The sequence below is a fragment of the Nycticebus coucang genome, chromosome 5, assembly GCF_027406575.1.
Source record: "Nycticebus coucang isolate mNycCou1 chromosome 5, mNycCou1.pri, whole genome shotgun sequence".
NCBI lineage: Eukaryota > Metazoa > Chordata > Mammalia > Primates > Lorisidae > Nycticebus > Nycticebus coucang.
The window spans coordinates 63,944,477-63,963,063 of NC_069784.1; the positions used below are offsets into that span (position 1 = coordinate 63,944,477).

General features: G+C 49.0%; 2 protein-coding genes across 2 annotated transcripts in view; both read right to left on the bottom strand.

The window, feature by feature from the left end:
- Positions 1 to 5,455: 5,455 nt before the first annotated feature.
- LOC128586538 (josephin-1-like) lies at positions 5,456 to 5,993 on the bottom strand. The gene has a single exon (XM_053592407.1). It carries the CDS (start codon positions 5,991 to 5,993, stop codon positions 5,610 to 5,612), a length of 384 nt encoding a protein of 127 aa, XP_053448382.1. The 3' UTR covers positions 5,456 to 5,609.
- Positions 5,994 to 16,567: 10,574 nt separating this feature from the next.
- The window catches only part of GABRR2 (gamma-aminobutyric acid type A receptor subunit rho2), a 68,059-nt gene continuing 66,039 nt past the window's right edge, over positions 16,568 to 18,587 (bottom strand). The window contains exon 9 of the mRNA XM_053592840.1: positions 16,568 to 17,476. Coding sequence (XP_053448815.1) covers positions 17,165 to 17,476 — 312 coding nt within the window. The 3' untranslated portion in view covers positions 16,568 to 17,164. The remainder of the gene's footprint in view (positions 17,477 to 18,587) is intronic.

Here is an 18,587-nt window from a genome sequence, read left to right on the forward strand (position 1 = left end):
AAGTCCCCCACCTGTGGGTGCAAATTCTGGCAAGTGCCACTGCAACACAATACTCAGAGACCTGAACTTTTCAACTCAGGGGCAGAAGTTTACTTCTGACCACTGCTGGGTCTGTCTGGCATTTCAAAGTCATATTGGGTGCTGCAGTTAGGAACTGAAGGGGTAAACTTATTAAACCCATTAAACCCTGAGATTGGTTGTGTTTCCTGTTATTACAAGAGACTAAATCTAGGGAAATGTCAAAATGCTTGTGCAATTTTAAAATATCACAATTAAACATGAACTGCTTTCCAAAAAAAAAAAAAAAAAGAAAGAAAAATTTGACATCCATGATTCCATTTGGCTCAAAAAACAAGCTCTGAAATAGGTGTAGCAGGTCATACCCCCACAACCCCCGTCAGGGGCCTGAGGTCCTGAGACATGAAGTTACTCCACCCTGTAGGTGTGCTTACTAGGTAGAGAAATGTGCGGGTTTGATCTCCTCTATAGATAGACTCCTACCCCTCCCCGAAATGGCTGATCTACAAAACGATTTTATTTGTGACACATTCTTACTGACTGTGTTACTCAACAAAGGCATTTTGATGACAACTTAGATCTTTTAGTTAAAAATTCCAGATTATTTCCTGCTAATTAGAGGAACTGATTCGCTTGAATGAATTAAAGGTTTTTTGATCACAAGGAATGAATTCATTGAATAAGAAGTCACATTTAGATTGTCAGCTCTTGAAAAAAAGAAAAAATGTAATTTAACTTTATGATAAACAGCAGACTTCAGTTGAATGTAAATGTACAACAGGAAATAACACACACAAGAACACTGTAACACAAGTTGTGTAATTTAAGTTTGACTGTTTAACTCTTCGTAGCACATGACTGTCTCATCTCACAGATTAACTCTGGTTGCATATAATTACTTAAAATTAGTTAATGCAAATTCCACTCTCTTTGAATCTGTTGAAAACTAAAAACAAAACAATAAGCTTCAGAATGTTCTTATTTGTCTTCACTGCTTTGTTTTTCAGTGACTTGGTTCTTTCCTGTCAGTGAAAGAGAAAACACAGGATCTTTATGAGCAGGGCACTCTGATCTGTACAGATTCAGTCTGCCGTCTGTGCTCGGAGGCTTAGGGCTTTCCCCCAGGAGCTTCTGGAATCACCCTGAATCTTGCCCTACACCCTGCCACCCAGGGGGCCATCCTGGGCAGCTTGGATGTGAACATAAATCACAAGTTGTGGGGACTGCAGCTAATCACTGGTGGCACGTTAGTCGATGCCAGAGATGGCACTGGCCAAGCCTGGAAATTTGGTCCGGCACTGTGACTCCTGCTCTCACTTGCTCTGTGGAAATGCTAAGGGTAGCAGCATGGTACAATTCCATTCATATGAAGTGTCCAGAATAGGCAAATTTATAGAAATAAAAGATAAACTAGTGGTGGCCTAGGGACAAAGGAGGAGAGGAATGGAGGAATTGGGAGTGATGGTGAAAAATCAGGGATGATGAAAATATTCTAAAATTGATTGTGGTAATGGTTATATGATTCTGCAAATGTACTAAAATCCATAGAATTATACACTATAAATAAGCAAATTGTACAGTAAATGAATTATATGTCAGTAAACCTGTTTGAAAAAAAAATGTACGCCAACCTTATACCCAGAATTTCAGCTCCTGGGTACACACCCAGGAGGGATGACACATATGTGTACACAAACTCTCTAACAAATGTTAGTAGAGGTTTCATTTATAACTTTATAACATAACTTGTTTAAGTTATTTATTTCATTATAAGAAGCTTTATCTCTCCAAACTAGAAAAACCCAAACATCCACTAACAGAACAATGAATAAGGTACGGGTGTGCGCACAGTGGAATACCACCCAGCCACAAATAGGAACCAACTCCAGCTACGAGCACGACGTGAAGTAGTCTGCAGGCTTATGCTGAGTGAGCAAAGCAGACAGAATAGACTGCACCACTGTGTCGAGTTTTAGAAATGACAAAACTGATTTGATGGTGAGAGATCTCAGCACAGTGGCTGCGAGGTAAGGTGAGGAGATTATAGGGATTAACCTGGGCATGGGAGAATTTTGTAAATGCCATGTTCTACTTCAATGGATTGTGCGTTAATGGGTTTACACTTTTGTTAAAACTGTTGAAATGCGCACTTAAGATGTGTGGATTTCACTGCATGCAACTCATACCCCAATAAAAGTTGTTAGCTATTGATAGTGATACAGGATACCCCCCCCATTCAAAGTTGGACAGGGGACCCTAGTTTTCCTAGGCTTGGGCAAGTTCATGAAGGGAACACCCTGTCTTTTGCCCTGAGCTGGAGAGACTGCATTCATTCTTTTGTCAATAACACTCATTAACGATGAAAATGTGTTTCTATTTGCCAAGTCCTGGCCAAATGTAATTCTCAAGACCTAATACCCCTAGATCAGCGGTTCTCAACCTGTTGGTTGCGACCTCTTTTTAACAATGAAAATTCATTGCGGCATTAGGAAGGTTGAGAACCACTGCCCTAGATAAAAGAACCCACATAGAGACTCTCCGGTTAGTTTTAATTTTTTCCCCCTTCCAGCTCTGGTGTTTTCTACTTCTTCTGTATTCCTTTCTAACTTCTAATAAAAGTCCTACCTTACCACTGATCTGTGGTCCCTGGGTTCATTCTTCGAATTCCCGAGATCAAGGACCTACTGAAGAATGAAATTCCAGTATCAATAGTTGTATAGTTATCTATTAATAGATTATTAAAAAGTAGCTGACAACCCATAGTAAGTGACTGAGGCAAAGCTCTTTTTTGCGGGGGCTGGGGGGAGGGCAGTATTCATTTCCCATTTGTTCATTTGTTTTTTGTGGGGTTTTTTTTTTGTATGTTTGTTTGTTTTAACTGTTGGGGATTCATTGAGGGTACATTGATTGCATTTGCAAGAGGTGTGTCACACACCGAGACCTCACCCCCCTTCTGTCTCTCTGCCCTTCCTTTCCCTCACTCCCCTCTGAGGCAAAGCTCTTAATGGAGGTTTATTTATTTATTTATTTTTATTGTTGGGGATTCATTGAGGGTACAATAAGCCAGGTTATATTGATTGCAATTGTTAGGCAAAGTCTCTCTTGCAATCATGTCTTGCCCCCATAAAGTGTGACACACACCAAGGCCCCACCCACCACCCTTCATTCCTCTTTCTGCTTTTCCTCCCCCGCCCCAGCATAACCTTAATTGTCATTAATTGTCCTCATATCAAAATTGAGTACATAGGATTCATGCTTCTCCATTCTTGTGATGCTTTACTAAGAATAATGTCTTCCACCTCCATCCAGGTTAATACGAAGGATGTAAAGTCTCCATTTTTTTTAATGGCTGAATAGTATTCCATGGTATACATATACCACAGCTTGTTAATCCATTCCTGGGTTGGTGGGCATTTAGGCTGTTTCCACATTTTGGCGATTGTAAATTGAGCTGCAATAAACAGTCTAGTACAAGTGTCCTTATGATAAAAGGATTTCTTTCCTTCTGGGTAGATGCCCAGTAATGGGATTGCAGGATCAAATGGGAGGTCTAGCTTGAGTGCTTTGAGGTTTCTCCACACTTCCTTCCAGAAAGGTTGTACTAGTTTGCAGTCCCACCAGCAGTGTAAAAGTGTTCCCTTCTCTCCACATCCACGCCAGCATCTGCAGTTTTGAGATTTTGTGATCTGGGCCATTCTCACTGGGGTTAGATGATATCTCAGGGTTGTTTTGATTTGCATTTCTCTAATATATAGAGGTGATGAACATTTTTTCATGTGTTTGTTAGCCATTCGTCTGTCATCTTTAAAGAAGGTTCTATTCATGTCTCTTGCCCATTGATATAAGGGATTGTTGGCTTTTTTCATGTGGATTAATTTGAGTTCTCTATAGATCCTAGTTATCAAGCTTTTGTCTGATTGAAAATATGCAAATATCCTTTCCCATTGTGTAGGTTGTCTCTTTGCTTTGGTTGTTGTCTCCTTAGCTATACAGAAGCTTTTCAGTTTAATGACGTCCCATTTGTTTATTTTTGTTGTTATTGCAATTGCCATGGCAGTCTTCTTCATGAAGTCTTTCCCCAGGCCAATATCTTCCAGTGTTTTTCCTATGCTTTCTTTGAGGATTTTTATTGTTTCATGCCTTAAATTTAAGTCCTTTATCCATCTTGAATCAATTTTTGTGAGTGGGGAAAGATGTGGGTCCAGTTTCAGTCTTTTACATGTAGACATCCAGTTCTCCCAACACCATTTATTGAATAGGGAGTCTTTCCCCCAAGGTATGTTCTTGTTTGGTTTATCGAAGATAAGGTGGTTGTAAGATGTTAGTTTCAGTTCTTGGTTTTCAATTCGATTCCAAGTGTCTATGTCTCTGTTTTTGTGCCAGTACCATGCTGTCTTGACCACTATGGCTTTGTAGTACAGACTAAAATCTGGTATGCTGATGCCCCCAGCTTTATTTTTATTACTAAGAACTGCCTTAGCTATATGGGGTTTCTTCCAGTTCCATACAAAACGCAGAATCATTTTCTCCAAATCTTGAAAGTACAATGTTGGTATTTTGATAGGAATGGCATTGAATAGGTAGATTGCTTTGGGAAGTATAGACATTTTAACAATGTTGATTCTTCCCATCCATGAGCATGGTATGTTCTTCCATTTGCTAATATCCTCTGCTATTTCCTTTCTGAGGATTTCATAATTTTCTTTATAGAGGTCCTTCACCTCCTTCGTTAGGTATATTCCTAGGTATTTCATTTTCTTTGAGACTATGGTGAAAGGAGTTGTGTCCTTAATTAGCTTCTCCTCTTGACTGTTATTGGTGTATACAAAGTCTACTGACTTGTGGACATTAATTTTATATCCTGAAACATTACTGTATTTTTTGATGACTTCTAGGAGTCTTGTGGTTGAGTCTTTGGGGTTCTCTAAGTATAAGATCATGTCGTCAGCAAAGAGGGAGAGTTTGACCTCCTCTGCTCCCATTTGGATTCCCTTTATTTCCTTGCCTTGCCTAATTGTATTGGCTAGAACTTCCAGCACTATGTTGAATAGTAAAGGTGAAGAGGACAACCCTGTCTAGTTCCAGTTCTAAAAGGAAAAGCTTTCAGTTTAACTCCATTCAGTAAAATATTGGCTGTGGGTTTGTCATAGATAGCGTCAATCAGTTTTAGAAATGTGCCACCTATGCCTATACTCTTCAGTGTTCTAATTAGAAAAGGATGCTGGATTTTATCAAATGCTTTTTCTGCATCTATTGAGAGGATCATGTGATCTTTATTTTTGCCTCTGTTAATATGGTGGATAACATTTATGGACTTGCGTATGTTAAACCAGCCTTGCATCCCTGGGATGAAGCCTACTTGATCATGATGAATGACTCTTTTGATGATAAGCTGTAGTCTATTGGCTAGGATTTTTTTTTTTTTTTCATGTAACAGTCCATGTATCTGTCCTATTGCACTGTCAAATCTGAAGAGGAAAAACCCAATGAGATGTTTGGGGAAATGGCAAGGACAGACCCACAGTAGAGGCCACAGCACATCACAGATGACTGAAGGGGCTGAGACAAAGGCAAGGTTGGGCAGAACCGTGTTACATATCAGTCCTCCAACTCTGATGGGCCTCTACTGTTTCTGGTACCACCAGCAGGAGTTCACAGTTCTTTCCTCGCAAATGATGTTTTAGAAATTTCCTGAGCTCACTCTCGCCTCCAATCCACTCAGGCATCTTGAGTTTGGAGTCGAGGTTATAGTAGGCCCCTCCTACCTCTCGAACACAGATCCAGTGCAGCCTTTTGAGAGGTAAGTTCAGTGGACCCCAGCACAGGCTGGAGGGCAGATTCATGATAAAGCCGATGACGTTAGTGAGAGCAATGACACTGACATCCCTGCGCTTGTCCCACCAAACAGCTTTGTAGCCTTTGGTTTGTAGTGCTGCCATAATGACATTCACATCATAATTTCCATTTCCCAGCATTCTCCCCGCCTCTGCCTGCCTGCCTCCCCCTCTGCCTTCCTCCCTCCCCCTCTGCCTTCCTCACTCCCCCTCTGCCTGCCTCTCTCCCCTCTGCCTGCCTCTCTCCCCTTCTGCCTACCTCTCTCCCCTCTGCCTTCCTCTCTCCTCTCTGCCTTCCTCTCTCCCCTCTGCCTGCCTCCCTCCCCTCTGCCTGCCTCTCTCCCCCTCTGCCTGCCTCCCTCCCCTCTGCCTTCCTCTCTCCCCTCTGCCTTCCTCTCTCCCCTCTGCCTTCCTCTCTCCCCCTCTGCCTTCCACTCTCGCCTCTGCCTGCCTCTCTCCGCCTCTGCCTGCCTCCCTCCCCTCTGCCTTCCTCTCTCCCCTCTGCCTTCCTCTCTCCCCCTCTGCCTTCCACTCTCCCCTCTGCCTTCCTCTCTCCCCATCTGCCTTCCTCTCGCCCCCTCTGCCTTCCTCTCGCCCCTCTGCCTGCCTCTCGCCCCCTCTGCCTACCTCTCTCCCCTCTGCCTTCCTCTCTCCCCCTCTGCCTGCCTCCCTCCCCTCTGCCTGCCTCCCTCCCCTCTGCCTGCCTCTCTCCCCCTCTGCCTGCCTCCCTCCCCTCTGCCTTCCTCTCTCCCCTCTGCCTTCCTCTCTCCCCTATGCCTTCCTCTCTCCCCCTCTGCCTTCCACTCTCCCCTCTGCCTGCCTCTCTCCGCCTCTGCCTGCCTCCCGCCCCCTCTGCCTGCCTCTCTCCCCATCTGCCTGCCTCTCTCCCCTCTGCCTGCCTCTCTCCCCTCTGCCTGCCTCTCTCCCCTCTGCCTGCCTCCCTCCCCTCTGCCTGCCTCTCTCCCCTCTGCCTGCCTCTCTCCCCCTCTGCCTGCCTCCCTCCCCTCTGCCTGCCTCCCTCCCCTCTGCCTTCCTCTCTGCCCCTCTGCCTGCCTCTCTGCCCCTCTGCCTGTCTCTCTCCCCCTCTGCCTTCCTCTCTCCCCTTCTGCCTTCCTCTCTGCCCCTCTGCCTTCCTCTCTGCCCTCTGCCTTCCTCTCTCCCCCTCTGCCTTCCACTCTCCCCCTCTGCCTGCCTCTCTCCCCCTCTGCCTGCCTCTCTCCCCTTCTGCCTGCCTCTCTCCCCTCTGCCTGCCACCCTCCCCCTCTGCCTTCCTGTCTCCCCCTCTGCCTTCCTCTCTCTCCCTCTGCCTTCCTCTCTCTCCCTCTGCCTGCCTCTCTCCCCCTCTGCCTGCCTCTCTCCCCTCTGCCTTCCTCTCTCCCCTTCTGCCTTCCTCTCTCCCCTCTGCCTTCCTCCCTCCCCCTCTGCCTGCCTCTCTCCCCTCTGCCTGCCTCTCTCCCCTCTGCCTGCCTCTCTCCCCTTCTGCCTGCCTCTCTCCCCTTCTGCCTGCCTCTCTGCCCCTCTGCCTTCCTCTCTCCCCTCTGCCTTCCTCCCTCCCCCTCTGCCTTCCTCTCTCCCCTCTGCCTGCCTCTCTCCCCCTCTGCCTGCCTCTCTCCCCTCTGCCTGCCTCTCTCCCCTTCTGCCTGCCTCTCTCCCCTTCTGCCTGCCTCTCTGCCCCTCTGCCTGCCTCTCTCCCCTCTGCCTTCCACTCTCCCCCTCTGCCTGCCTCTCTCCCCTCTGCCTGCCTCTCTCCCCCTCTGCCTGCCTCCCTCTCCCTCTGCCTGCCTCCCTCCCCCTCTGCCTGCCTCTCTCCTCTCTGCCTGCCTCTCTCCCCTTCTGCCTGCCTCTCTCCCCTCTGCCTGCCTCTCTCCCCTCTGCCTGCCTCTCTCCCCCTCTGCCTGCCTCTCTCCCCTCTGCCTGCCTCTCTCCCCCTCTGCCTGCCTCTCTCCCCCTCCGCCTGCCTCTCTCCCCTCCGCCTGCCTCCCTCCCCTCCGCCTGCCTCTCTCCCCTTCTGCCTGCCTCTCTCCCCTTCTGCCTGCCTCTCTCCCCTCTGCCTTCCTCCCTCCCCCTCTGCCTTCCTCCCTCCCCTCTGCCTGCCTCTCGCCCCTTCTGCCTGCCTCTCTGCCCCTCTGCCTGCCTCTCTGCCCCTCTGCCTTCCTCTCGCCCCTCTGCCTTCCTCTCGCCCCTCTGCCTTCCTCTCTCCCCCTCTGCCTGCCTCTCTCCCCTCCGCCTGCCTCCCTCCCCTCCGCCTGCCTCTCTCCCCTTCTGCCTGCCTCTCTCCCCTTCTGCCTGCCTCTCTCCCCTCTGCCTTCCTCTCTCCCCTCTGCCTTCCTCTCTCCCCCTCTGCCTTCCTCTCTCCCCCTCTGCCTTCCTCTCTCCCCCTCTGCCTTCCTCTCTCCCCCTCTGCCTGCCTCTCTCCCCCTCTGCCTGCCTCTCTCCCCTTCTGCCTGCCTCTCTCCCCTTCTGCCTGCCTCTCTCCCCCTCTGCCTGCCTCTCTCCCCTTCTGCCTGCCTCTCTCCCCCTCTGCCTTCCTCCCTCCCCCTCTGCCTTCCTCTCTCCCCTCTGCCTTCCTCCCTCCCCCTCTGCCTTCCTCTCTCCCCTCTGCCTTCCTCTCTCCCCTCTGCCTTCCTCCCTCCCCCTCTGCCTTCCTCTCTCCCCTCTGCCTTCCTCTCTCCCCTTCTGCCTTCCTCTCTCCCCTCTGCCTTCCTCCCTCCCCCTCTGCCTTCCTCTCTCCCCTCTGCCTTCCTCTCTCCCCTTCTGCCTGCCTCTCTCCCCTTCTGCCTGCCTCTCTGCCCCTCTGCCTGCCTCTCTGCCCCTCTGCCTGCCTCTCGCCCCTCTGCCTTCCTCTCGCCCCTCTGCCTTCCTCCCTCCCCCTCTGCCTTCCTCTCTCCCCTCTGCCTTCCTCTCTCCCCCTCTGCCTGCCTCTCTCCTCTCTGCATGCCTCTCTCCCCCTCTGCCTGCCTCCCTCCCCCTCTGCCTGCCTCTCTCCCCCTCTGCCTGCCTCTCTCCCCTCTGCCTGCCTCTCTCCCCCTCTGCCTGCCTCTCTCCCCCTCTGCCTGCCTCTCTCCCCCTCTGCCTGCCTCTCTCCCCCTCTGCCTGCCTCTCTCCCCTTCTGCCTGCCTCTCTGCCCCTCTGCCTGCCTCTCTGCCCTCTGCCTTCCTCTCTCCCCCTCTGCCTTCCTCTCTCCCCCTCTGCCTTCCTCTCTCCCCCTCTGCCTGCCTCCCTCCCCCCTGCCTGCCTCCCTCCCCTCTGCCTGCCTCTCTCCCCTTCTGCCTGCCTCTCTGCCCCTCTGCCTGCCTCTCTCCCCTCTGCCTGCCTCTCTCCCCCTCTGCCTGCCTCTCTCCCCCTCTGCCTGCCTCTCTCCCCTCTGCCTTCCTCTCTCCCCCTCTGCCTTCCTCTCTCCCCTCTGCCTTCCTCTCTCCCCTCTGCCTTCCTCCCTCCCCCTCTGCCTTGCTCTCTCCCCCTCTGCCTGCCTCTCTCCCCCTCTGCCTTCCTCTATGCCCCTCTGCCTTCTTCTCTCCCCTCTGCCTGCCTCCCTCCCCCTCTGACTTCCTCCCTCCCCCTCTGCCTTCCTCTCTCTCCCTCTGCCTTCCTCTCTGTTCCTTCCTCATCCTCCCTGCTCTCCTTCCTCTTTCTCCACTCCTTCTTCTGCTTCTTCAGGGCCTGCACTGAGCAAGCACTTCAGACATGTAACTCGTCACTGCTTCTCTGAGGGGCCAGAATGCTACTTTTTTCTTTTTCTTTCAATGGAGACACTGAAGTTCAGAGATCAGGTAAGTGACTCCCGGTCACAAACCTACATGGGCTGCTGCATAGAGACAAGGGCAGGATCCTGGTGCTCACAGCAGACAAGGTGGCACGTGTGCCCGGCACAGTCTGTAATGCCTAGAGGACACTTATAGAGTGAGCGCTCATTCATTTCTTCCATAAATATTTACTGAGCACCTACCATGTACAAGCGCTATTATGGATCCTGACACACAGCAATTAAGGAAACAGACAAGTACCCTGCACTGAGGGAGCGGATCATCTGAGGCTTATTGTTAAATCTGCAATTACATCCTCTGCTTTGGCTTCACCATATGACCCTTTCTGCTCCTGGGAGGACAGAAGAGGATGAGGCCCCCTCTCCTCTACAGCCCCCACATGACACAGCAGAGCAGACACAGAGAGTTGGAGACACAGGGTCTGCACCTGCCAGCTTCCTGGCAGAGGCAGAGCAGGGCAGGGGTGCTCTTTTTGGGAAAAGGACATATGGTGTAGAAAGGAAGAAGTGGGTGAAAGCAGGAGCCCAGGAGGTGGTTGGTGATGAGAAGACCAGGACCCGAGGCTGGACACTGGTCCCAGCCTGCCTCTCCCAACCCTGACTCGTGTTCCACCCGCGGAAGGCCTTGCGGAGGGATCTGAGGAATGTTGGTAGGAGAAAAACCTGCCTAGGGCCATCTTCCTCTCAAACACCACAACTTTCTTTTTTTTTTTTGTACAGAGTCTCACTTTATTGCCCTTGGTAGAGTGCTGTGGCATCACACAGCTCACAGCAACCTCCAGTTCCTGGGCTTAGGTGATTCTCTTGCTTCAGCCTCCCAAGCAGCTGGGACTACAAGTGCCTGCCACAACGTCCAACTATTTTTTGTTGCAGTTTGGCCAGGGTCAGGTCTGAACCCACCACCCTCAGTATATGGGGCCAGGGCCCCACCCACTGAGCCACAGGCGCCGCCCCAAATGCCACAGCTTTCTTGCAGAGTACTCTGAATAGTGAAAATGACGTGAGCCACAGTTCCAATTCCAGTCCTTGGTATCCTTGCCTCTCATCCCCTCTGTAAACCCTTCTTCCCCAGGTCCAAAGATTAAAGGACTGGGTCCCTGACAAAGCACCTGCTCCTAGTAGGCTATATATTCTCGCTGGGCTAGTTGGCTGGGCCCATTACTTTGTCTCCATACCCCTGCTCATTTCTGTTTGTTGTCTCCTCCTGAAGTACCGCTAGAGAACGCTTTATCCCAGTGAACACAGTTTGCAAACCATGTCCAGGCAATATTGTCCCAGAGAAATTTGTTTCAGACTTTAGTACCAATCTTTAAAAAGGAGTGTCATTTTAAAAAGAGAAGGAGTTGGGGCTACCATAAAATAGAATATCTCTGGGGGTAGAGTTCAGGCATTGATGTTTTCTTCAAACCTGACTCATTTATAGCCAGAGCTGGAGTCACAACATTAAGGAAGTGCCTCGACACACAGTGGACTTTGGGAACACAGGTGAAATAATAGTGCATTCTACTTTGGAGGCTATAAAGGATGGTTCGTGCCTGTAATCCTAGCACTCTGGGAGGCGAAAGTGGGAGGATTCCTTGAGCTCAGGAGTTTGAGAGCAGCCTGAGCAAGAATGAGACCCTGTCTCTACTGAAAATAGAACAGTTAGACAGCCATGGTGGTGGGCAGCTGTAGCCCCAGCTACTCTGGAAGCTGAGACAAAAGGATCACTTGAGGCCAGTGGTCTGAAGTGGCTGTGAGCTGTGACACCCCAGCACTCTATCCAGGGAAACCCTGTCTCAATAAATAAATAAATAAGAATAAATAAATAATTTTTTCTTAAATTCTGCTTTGGGAAGGGAAAGGATCTCAGGAGAAGCCACAGAAGGGAGACAACATCTGAGCTTAACTTCAAATGATGAGCCAGTCTCTGGGATCTCTAGGCCTTGCTACTTAAGGCCTGGTGTGCAGACCAGCAGGACCAGCATCTCCTAGCAATGCACGGTCCTGGGTCCCACCCAAACCTGCTGAATCAGAATCTGCACTTTCCCAGGATAGCCAGGTTATTCGTATGCACATTGAGATTTGAGATGTGTTACAGGGGTCCTCAAACTGTGGCCCGCGGGCCACATGAGGTGGTGTGATTGTATTTGTTCCCATTTTGTTTTTTAACTTGAAAATAAGATATATGCAGTGTGCATAGGAATTTGTTCATAGTTTTTTTTTTTTAAACTATAGTCTGGCCCTCCAACGGTCTGAGGGACAGTGAATTGGTCCCCACCTGTGGCTCAGTGAGTAGGGCGCCGGCCCCATATGCCGAGGGTGGTGGGTTCAAACCCAGCCCCGGCCAAACTGCAACAACAAAAAAAAATAGCCAGGCGTTGTGGCTGGCGCCTGTAGTCCCAGCTACTCGGGAGGCTGAGGCAAGAGAATCGCGTAAGCCTAAGAGTTAGAGGTTGCTGTGAGCCATGTGACGCCACGGCACTCTACTGAGGGCGGTACAGTGAGACTCTGTCTCTACAAAAAAAAAAAAAGTTTGAGTATGCCTGAATGGACAAGGTGGAGAGGGGTGTGTACCACGATTAACCTGGCCCATCTAGTTTAAACAACAGTGTGCAGCAGCCAAGGTTTATTCTTCAATTTAGCTTTTAAAATAAATCCGAAACCTAATGTTCTCCATGGCTGGTCCAAATGTCATTTCATAATACCATCTGAAGGTCAGAGGGTCAGGATTAAGTGCTTTACCCAATTTGCTAATGGAGAGTGTGTTTATACCACAGGTGCATTCTCCAAGTGGGCTCGGCCCTGGGACCCCCTTGGCTCAGGATTTAACTCCAGGTGAGATAGTCCAGCACCCCCACCCTCAGACATACCCAGAGCCCAAGCTGTCCCAGTGGGCACCATTTCCAGCCATATCTCATTTCCTGGTGATTGGAGGGGGTGGGGAGTCAGCTGCTTCCAATCCCGTGTTAATCCCCTGGGCCACCACCTACTGGGTGGTCATTAAGTGAGTGGTACCATTTAAGTGCACAAGTGGTAGAACCCAGCAGCCCTGGCTGCCCTGGATGTCCACACGTCTCACAGAGCTAGCTTCAGCCTCAAGGAGCTAACCCATGTCCTAGCTTAACTCTGAGTTCTCATGTGGATGTAGGGAGAGTTGGGCATGAACAGGTTGCAGCTCAACCCAGACCAGCTGGGATCTTCTTTCTACTCTTTCCATCTCTTTCTCTGTCCATCTAGGTAGGAGAATAAAACACCCTTTCCCTGAAAGTACTTTGAGAAATGGATCATTGCATGCAGAGTTTACCTACTAGGTGCATTGACCATGGTTAGGAAGGCCCTGTTGCTTAGTGGGTGCACAGTCAGGAATCTTTCCTGCCACAGGGGGGTTTACATGAGGACTGAGTTGGGAACCACACGACTGGCATTTGCCCTGATGCTCAGCACACCCAACACTGGACCCTCTCCAGTGTGGTTGCTTTAGTGTCTATTCTGTTCTTATTTACTTGGTAATAAGTAAACTTGGTGGCTGAGGTAGCACCCACCCCACATGTGTGGGCACAAAGGATGGCGCAAAAACTTCATTCTGAATCCTTTATAGGATTTTTATTTGTTCTAAGTTGTCCTCAAGACTGAAGCTTCCCAAGGTCCACAGACCTGATGACCCAGCTATAAACACTGTCCTTGTACCTCTTCACCCACCAGACATAGCTGGGCTTTCCTTTCACCATTGTATTTGAGCACGTATCCATTGCTCAGAATTTCCCACAAACAGCACTACTCAAGCTCTATGGTCTTTCCCTCCCTTGGCTTCTTCATAACCATAAGCTTTTTCATCCCTAAGGGGTGTTTCTCATTCGTTTTTCCCTCTGGGCCCATTCTACCCACCCTCATGTGTTAAGATAAGTGTTTCACACATGTTGGCTCCTCAGTGTCAAGAAAGTATGTCTGGGGCGGCGCCTGTGGCTCAGTGAGTAGGGCGCCAGCCCCATATGCCGAGGGTGGCAGGTTCAAACCCAGCCCTGGCCAAATTGCAACAACAAAAAAAAATAGCCGGGCGTTGTGGCGGGCGCCTGTCGTCCCAGCTGCTTGGGAGGCTGAGGCAAGAGAATCGCGTAAGCCCAGGAGTTAGAGGTTGCTGTGAGCCGTGTGACGCCACGGCACTCTACCAAGGGCGGTACAGTGAGACTCTGTCTCTACAAAAAAAAAAAAAAGAAAAGAAAGTATGTCTGATCACCAGTTTTTGTACAAAAATCATTTCTTTTATTCTGATATGCACATTTTTCACAATTTAATATTGGTGAAATCAGGATTTGGCTTACAATCATTGGCATGCCAGAATTTTAATTGGCAGCATTTTTTCTTTCTTAGGGTACATAAAATATCTGTGCATCAGATGTTATGTATTGCATTCAGTGAAATAAAGTATCATTCAAGCATCACAAGTGTTCGCTTCCCATCTTCCTGCCATGTCCTCAACGTGTCCTTAGTTGCTGCTTAGTTGCCGCTTTCTCCCCCTGCTGCTGCCTCCACTCTGCCTCCTCGACTCTTCACTTTCCCCATGTAGACTCAGACTGTTGTGCTGCAGTAATGCAGCACTAAATACACGGCGTCACTATGTCATGCTCCCAACCATGAAACTCCAGTTCTTATATGTAACTGAAGTATAATTCACTCCAGTTAAATACAGAAATTAGCAAAAATAGATCTTTATTTGTGAATAAGCAACCACATTATATGAGACAGTTTGTGAAGACAATGTAGTCAGAACAGAGCAATGTTGGAATTAAATAGACTTAGGACCAAAGCAATATAATATATTAACAATAATGTAATCAACATTCTTTGTGCAACTCTGTGGCCTAGGAGAGTTTCTAGAGACAAAAGGTTTCTAAGCAACTCCCAGTTACTCTTATTTATGCATTTTTGTTCTTTATTGACCTATGACGCTAGGAAATCCAGGGGCTTGGGTCAGGCAACTCCTTGAATGGGAAGCTGTCCTCATTAACACTGGTATGGCGGGGACTTGCCTTGATCCCTCATGTTGTGGAAAGAGCTGGTTTCTCACCTCCTCTCCCTACAGTCTGGGATCCAGCCAAAGCAAATGACTGTCCCCACAAACCCTCCACTTTGCAATCCCAAACCTTCCCTCGGGCTGGTCCCTTGTGTGCTAGAGTTCTCTGCCAGGCAGAGATGTTCCGCAGATCCACACTGCGCGACACAGTGGTGCCTGTGGCTGCTGAACAGAGCCCAGGAGGTGTGCTTAGTATAAACTGAGGAAGCTAGTTTGAATTTTCTTTAACTTAAATTTAAATTAAAGTAGGCACGTGGCTAGTGGCTGCACAGAACTAGCATGTACTCTGCCCTATTTCTTCTTCTGCAAGTCCCTGGCCTTCAAGGCTTGTCTCATCTCTGAGACTGCTCTCTCCATGAGGCCCAGCCGTTTCCCTTCCTCACAGTCCCCACCACACTTTGAACCATTCTTGTGGCACTAAGCACTTTTAAACTTACAGATGTCTGTGTGTCATGTCCTCTACTAGTCCCCACTCTGTGACCTGTGGCTTCTCTTATTCTTAATCTGGACCCTGCTATCCCCACTGCAGGGCTGCTTTAAAATGTCTGTGGTCTGAATGTGTAATAGCAGCACAGCAATTACATTAACAGTTGCCAGGGAGGGATGAACTAACCTTGCCCCAAAAGGCTTGAGCCCAGGGCCTCCTCTTCCCCCCTCTCCCATGTGACTCTTTGGAAGTGACTGTTATGCCTTTAGAATGTCCTGCCTGATAGAAGGGGCTTTGTTTATGTGGGGGCCTTGGGCCATACCTGACAGTCTATGTTCTGTGATTTCTGATGGGGACCTTGGGATACCCTGTGGCCCAGGGTATCTCAGTCTCTGGTGGAGATAGACTAAGACCAGTCATGGGCGCAATCACCTGTGTCTACATGACACACGCCCAATAAAACTCTGCACAACTTGGTGAGTTTGGATGAGTCTCCACGGATGGCAATACTCTGTGCACATTGTCACACATCATTGCGGGGGGGGGGAATAATCACTGTCTCTTGACTCCGCTGGAAGAGGAGTTGAGAGTCTGTACCCCTTCTCCCTGGGCCCTGCCCTGTGCGTCTCTCCCCTCCACTGACTTCAGTCTGTAACCTTTTGCTGTAACAAACTAACTTTGGGCATAATGGCTTCTCTGAGTTCTGCAAGTCTTCTGCAAGGTACCTTAATTTCTGTGGTTTAAGGCAGGTTACACTCTCTCCTTTGCTGTACCGTTTTTCTACTCTTGACCAAGTTTAGAGCAGGCCCTGGCAGGAAGCTGGTAGAACAGAAGAAAAGAGCAGAACAACACTTCAGGAAGCAAAAAATGTGAGGTGGACACTCCTTCTGGCTCAAGAACTGCCTTCTGATTCCAAATGCTGTGGCTTAAAGAAAGGCCCTTATCAAAATCATGTCCTTTATACCACCTGAAATTAGAGTCACTACCTTACCTACCCATCACTAAAACTGGGTCAAGAGAAATGGCTCTTTACAACTTAGTGAAGGTTGAGTAAACCAGATTGCTTCCTGGCTCTGGGCCCAGTTGTGAAAGGAGAGAACCTGAGTGGGGGAGGGGAGATTATTCTGGAGTGCAGGCCCCTCTGGTTAGAGCAGCAAAGGTTCTGGGGATCCTGAGGCTTGGGTGCAGGGATTTTTGAGGATGCTGTCCTGGGGCAGGACGGAAGGAGCCCCAGAAGCAGCAGAGGAGACTCCAGCCCCTTCCCAGGCCGAGCTCTGCCCACACTGATTCTCACAATGGCCTTGTCCCCAGCCCCAGGCTTGCCCTGCCCAGAGATTCCAGAAGAGAAGCGTTTGGCTGCTTCGGAAGGGCTCGCAGGAGACTTCAAATGCGCAGGAGACTTCAAATGCTGTCCACACAGACCTAGGTGTCAAAGCACCAGCAAACAGGAGGAGTCTGTGGGGTGAGGGAGGGGAGGGTGCAGAGTGAGTGCAGCTGAGATGTCCTCTGAGGAAAGAGTGTTCATTTCCACAGTACCTGGCTCAGGGTGGGGCTCCAGCATTGGATGGATGGCCGAATGGACAGGAGGATGAATAACCTCTGTCACTATTGCAAAATCATGCAGGCTGTGTGCTCACAAAGGCGGGACCATTTCTGCCTGGGCCCTGAGCTTTCCTCCTTCCTGGGTAGGCACTTTATCCAGTGGTGGGGCTCACAGACTTCCCATCTCCCCTTTCCTGTCTCCAATCCAGAAAGTCCTCTGCTGGCCCTTCCTTCTCCTTTTTCCTTCCACAATTGCATCCCAGGCTTCCTGAGGGACTCAGAATGTCTGGAGGGACAGCAGAGGAGTTATTGTGAACTAGTTCACATGCAAGAGCAGGAGACAGCAGTCCCAGAGAGACGTGAAGTGTGACATAGGACATGGCATGAACACAGAGCAGACCCATGAGGTCTGGGGGAGGGGAGCCCCCGGGTTCCTCTGAGAGGGAGTGTGGCCACAGGCACACCTGTCCACGACTGCCCAGCCTGGCAGGTTCCTATTCCCTTTCCTAGGTACCGCCTGGGAGCACCTAGGAAAACACTAACCAATAAATTAAGTTGAAAAATATGTAGGAGGCAGGGAATATCAACCTGGAGTATTTGTCAATGGCGTGGGTGTTCTGGAAGATGCGAAGACCCATCTGGCTCTTCAGAAGCCCCTTCTTCCTGGAGGAACTGGACTCGTTGCTCAGGGCCAGGTGGACTGCTATCCTGTCCTGCCTTTCTTCTTCTGTTAGAACATGTCTTCTCGGGTACCCAGCCAGGCTGTTGGCCTCAAACTCACTGTAGCTCCCATCTAGCATCATGGTTCTGGAGTGAAGCACCCCACACATGCATGGGAACTGCAGAGACAGGGACTGCATGTCAGAGCCACTGGCGCAGGCATTATGCCCTACTTTCTTTGGGATGCCATGCTGTTTCTCATTCCTTTTCTCTCTTCCCTTACTTTCTTTCCCTCTCACACTCCCTTTCTTACTCCCTCTCTTTCTAAGATAAAATAAACTTATACTTTTATATCCTAAAAAAAAGAAAATAAAAGAATCACCTGTGCAGCCCTTTAAACTGGCCATGGCCAGGCTGTTCTTGAGCCTAGGCTGCTTAAACCTACCAGGTGATTCTCCTGAGAACCCTGATCTGCCCTCAATTTTGGACACAAAACTAAGGCCAAGAGAGCTGTACAGTTCTCCTGAGGCCACATAGCAGGTGTCAGAGCCAGGACTTTAAACCCACATATATTGATTTCAGCTGCAAGATCTCACCTCTCCGTGCATTAATCAAAAGACAATTAGGTAAAAGAGTGTCCTATGCTGAAGAGTTACATTTAAGAGTCAAGTGTCACAGTGCCTGCAATGTATTTCTAAACTGTTCAACTAGACCAACAAAAATATATTTATGCAGAGAAATCACTCACATAAAAATGGCAAAATGACAGCAATGTTGGACCAAGGTGTGGAGTATACACATATTTCCATCTACTTTTGATTGTTTCTGTAAATATGAAAATGTCTATAAGAAACTCTAAGCTAGAGGGAAGGAAACCATTTTGCTTTACATCTCTACTCATAGTCTGGGTCAGTAGAGAGTGGGCTGCCATTGGTGCCTGGACTTGGCAGTGTTGGCCAGAGGCATGAGACCCTTGACACAGCTGACCATACGTGGGTTTATTATTCTCAACCTGCTGACTTCAATGTGTTCTCACCTGGCTCCCAGCTCTTTAGTGCCTCTGATTTTTTTCTATCAGGGAAAATGAAATAATGACAATTCACAACCTGCCTCTTATAATTATGGATCTTAAAATACTCAGATGAATATCAGAAAGCTTTAGCATGCAAAAATAGATAAACGAATTCTAATGTGAAATTGGAATTACTTGAAATATTCTTACACTTGAAGAAATTATCCCTAATTTGGGGGGTATTTTTTTAAGCAGGCATGATTGTTTTTGTTATTGTT

Coding starts and splice junctions, on each gene's coding strand:
- LOC128586538 (XM_053592407.1), bottom strand. CDS start 5,993: ATGCTGGGAAATGGAAATTATGATGTGAATGTCATTATGGCAGCACTA.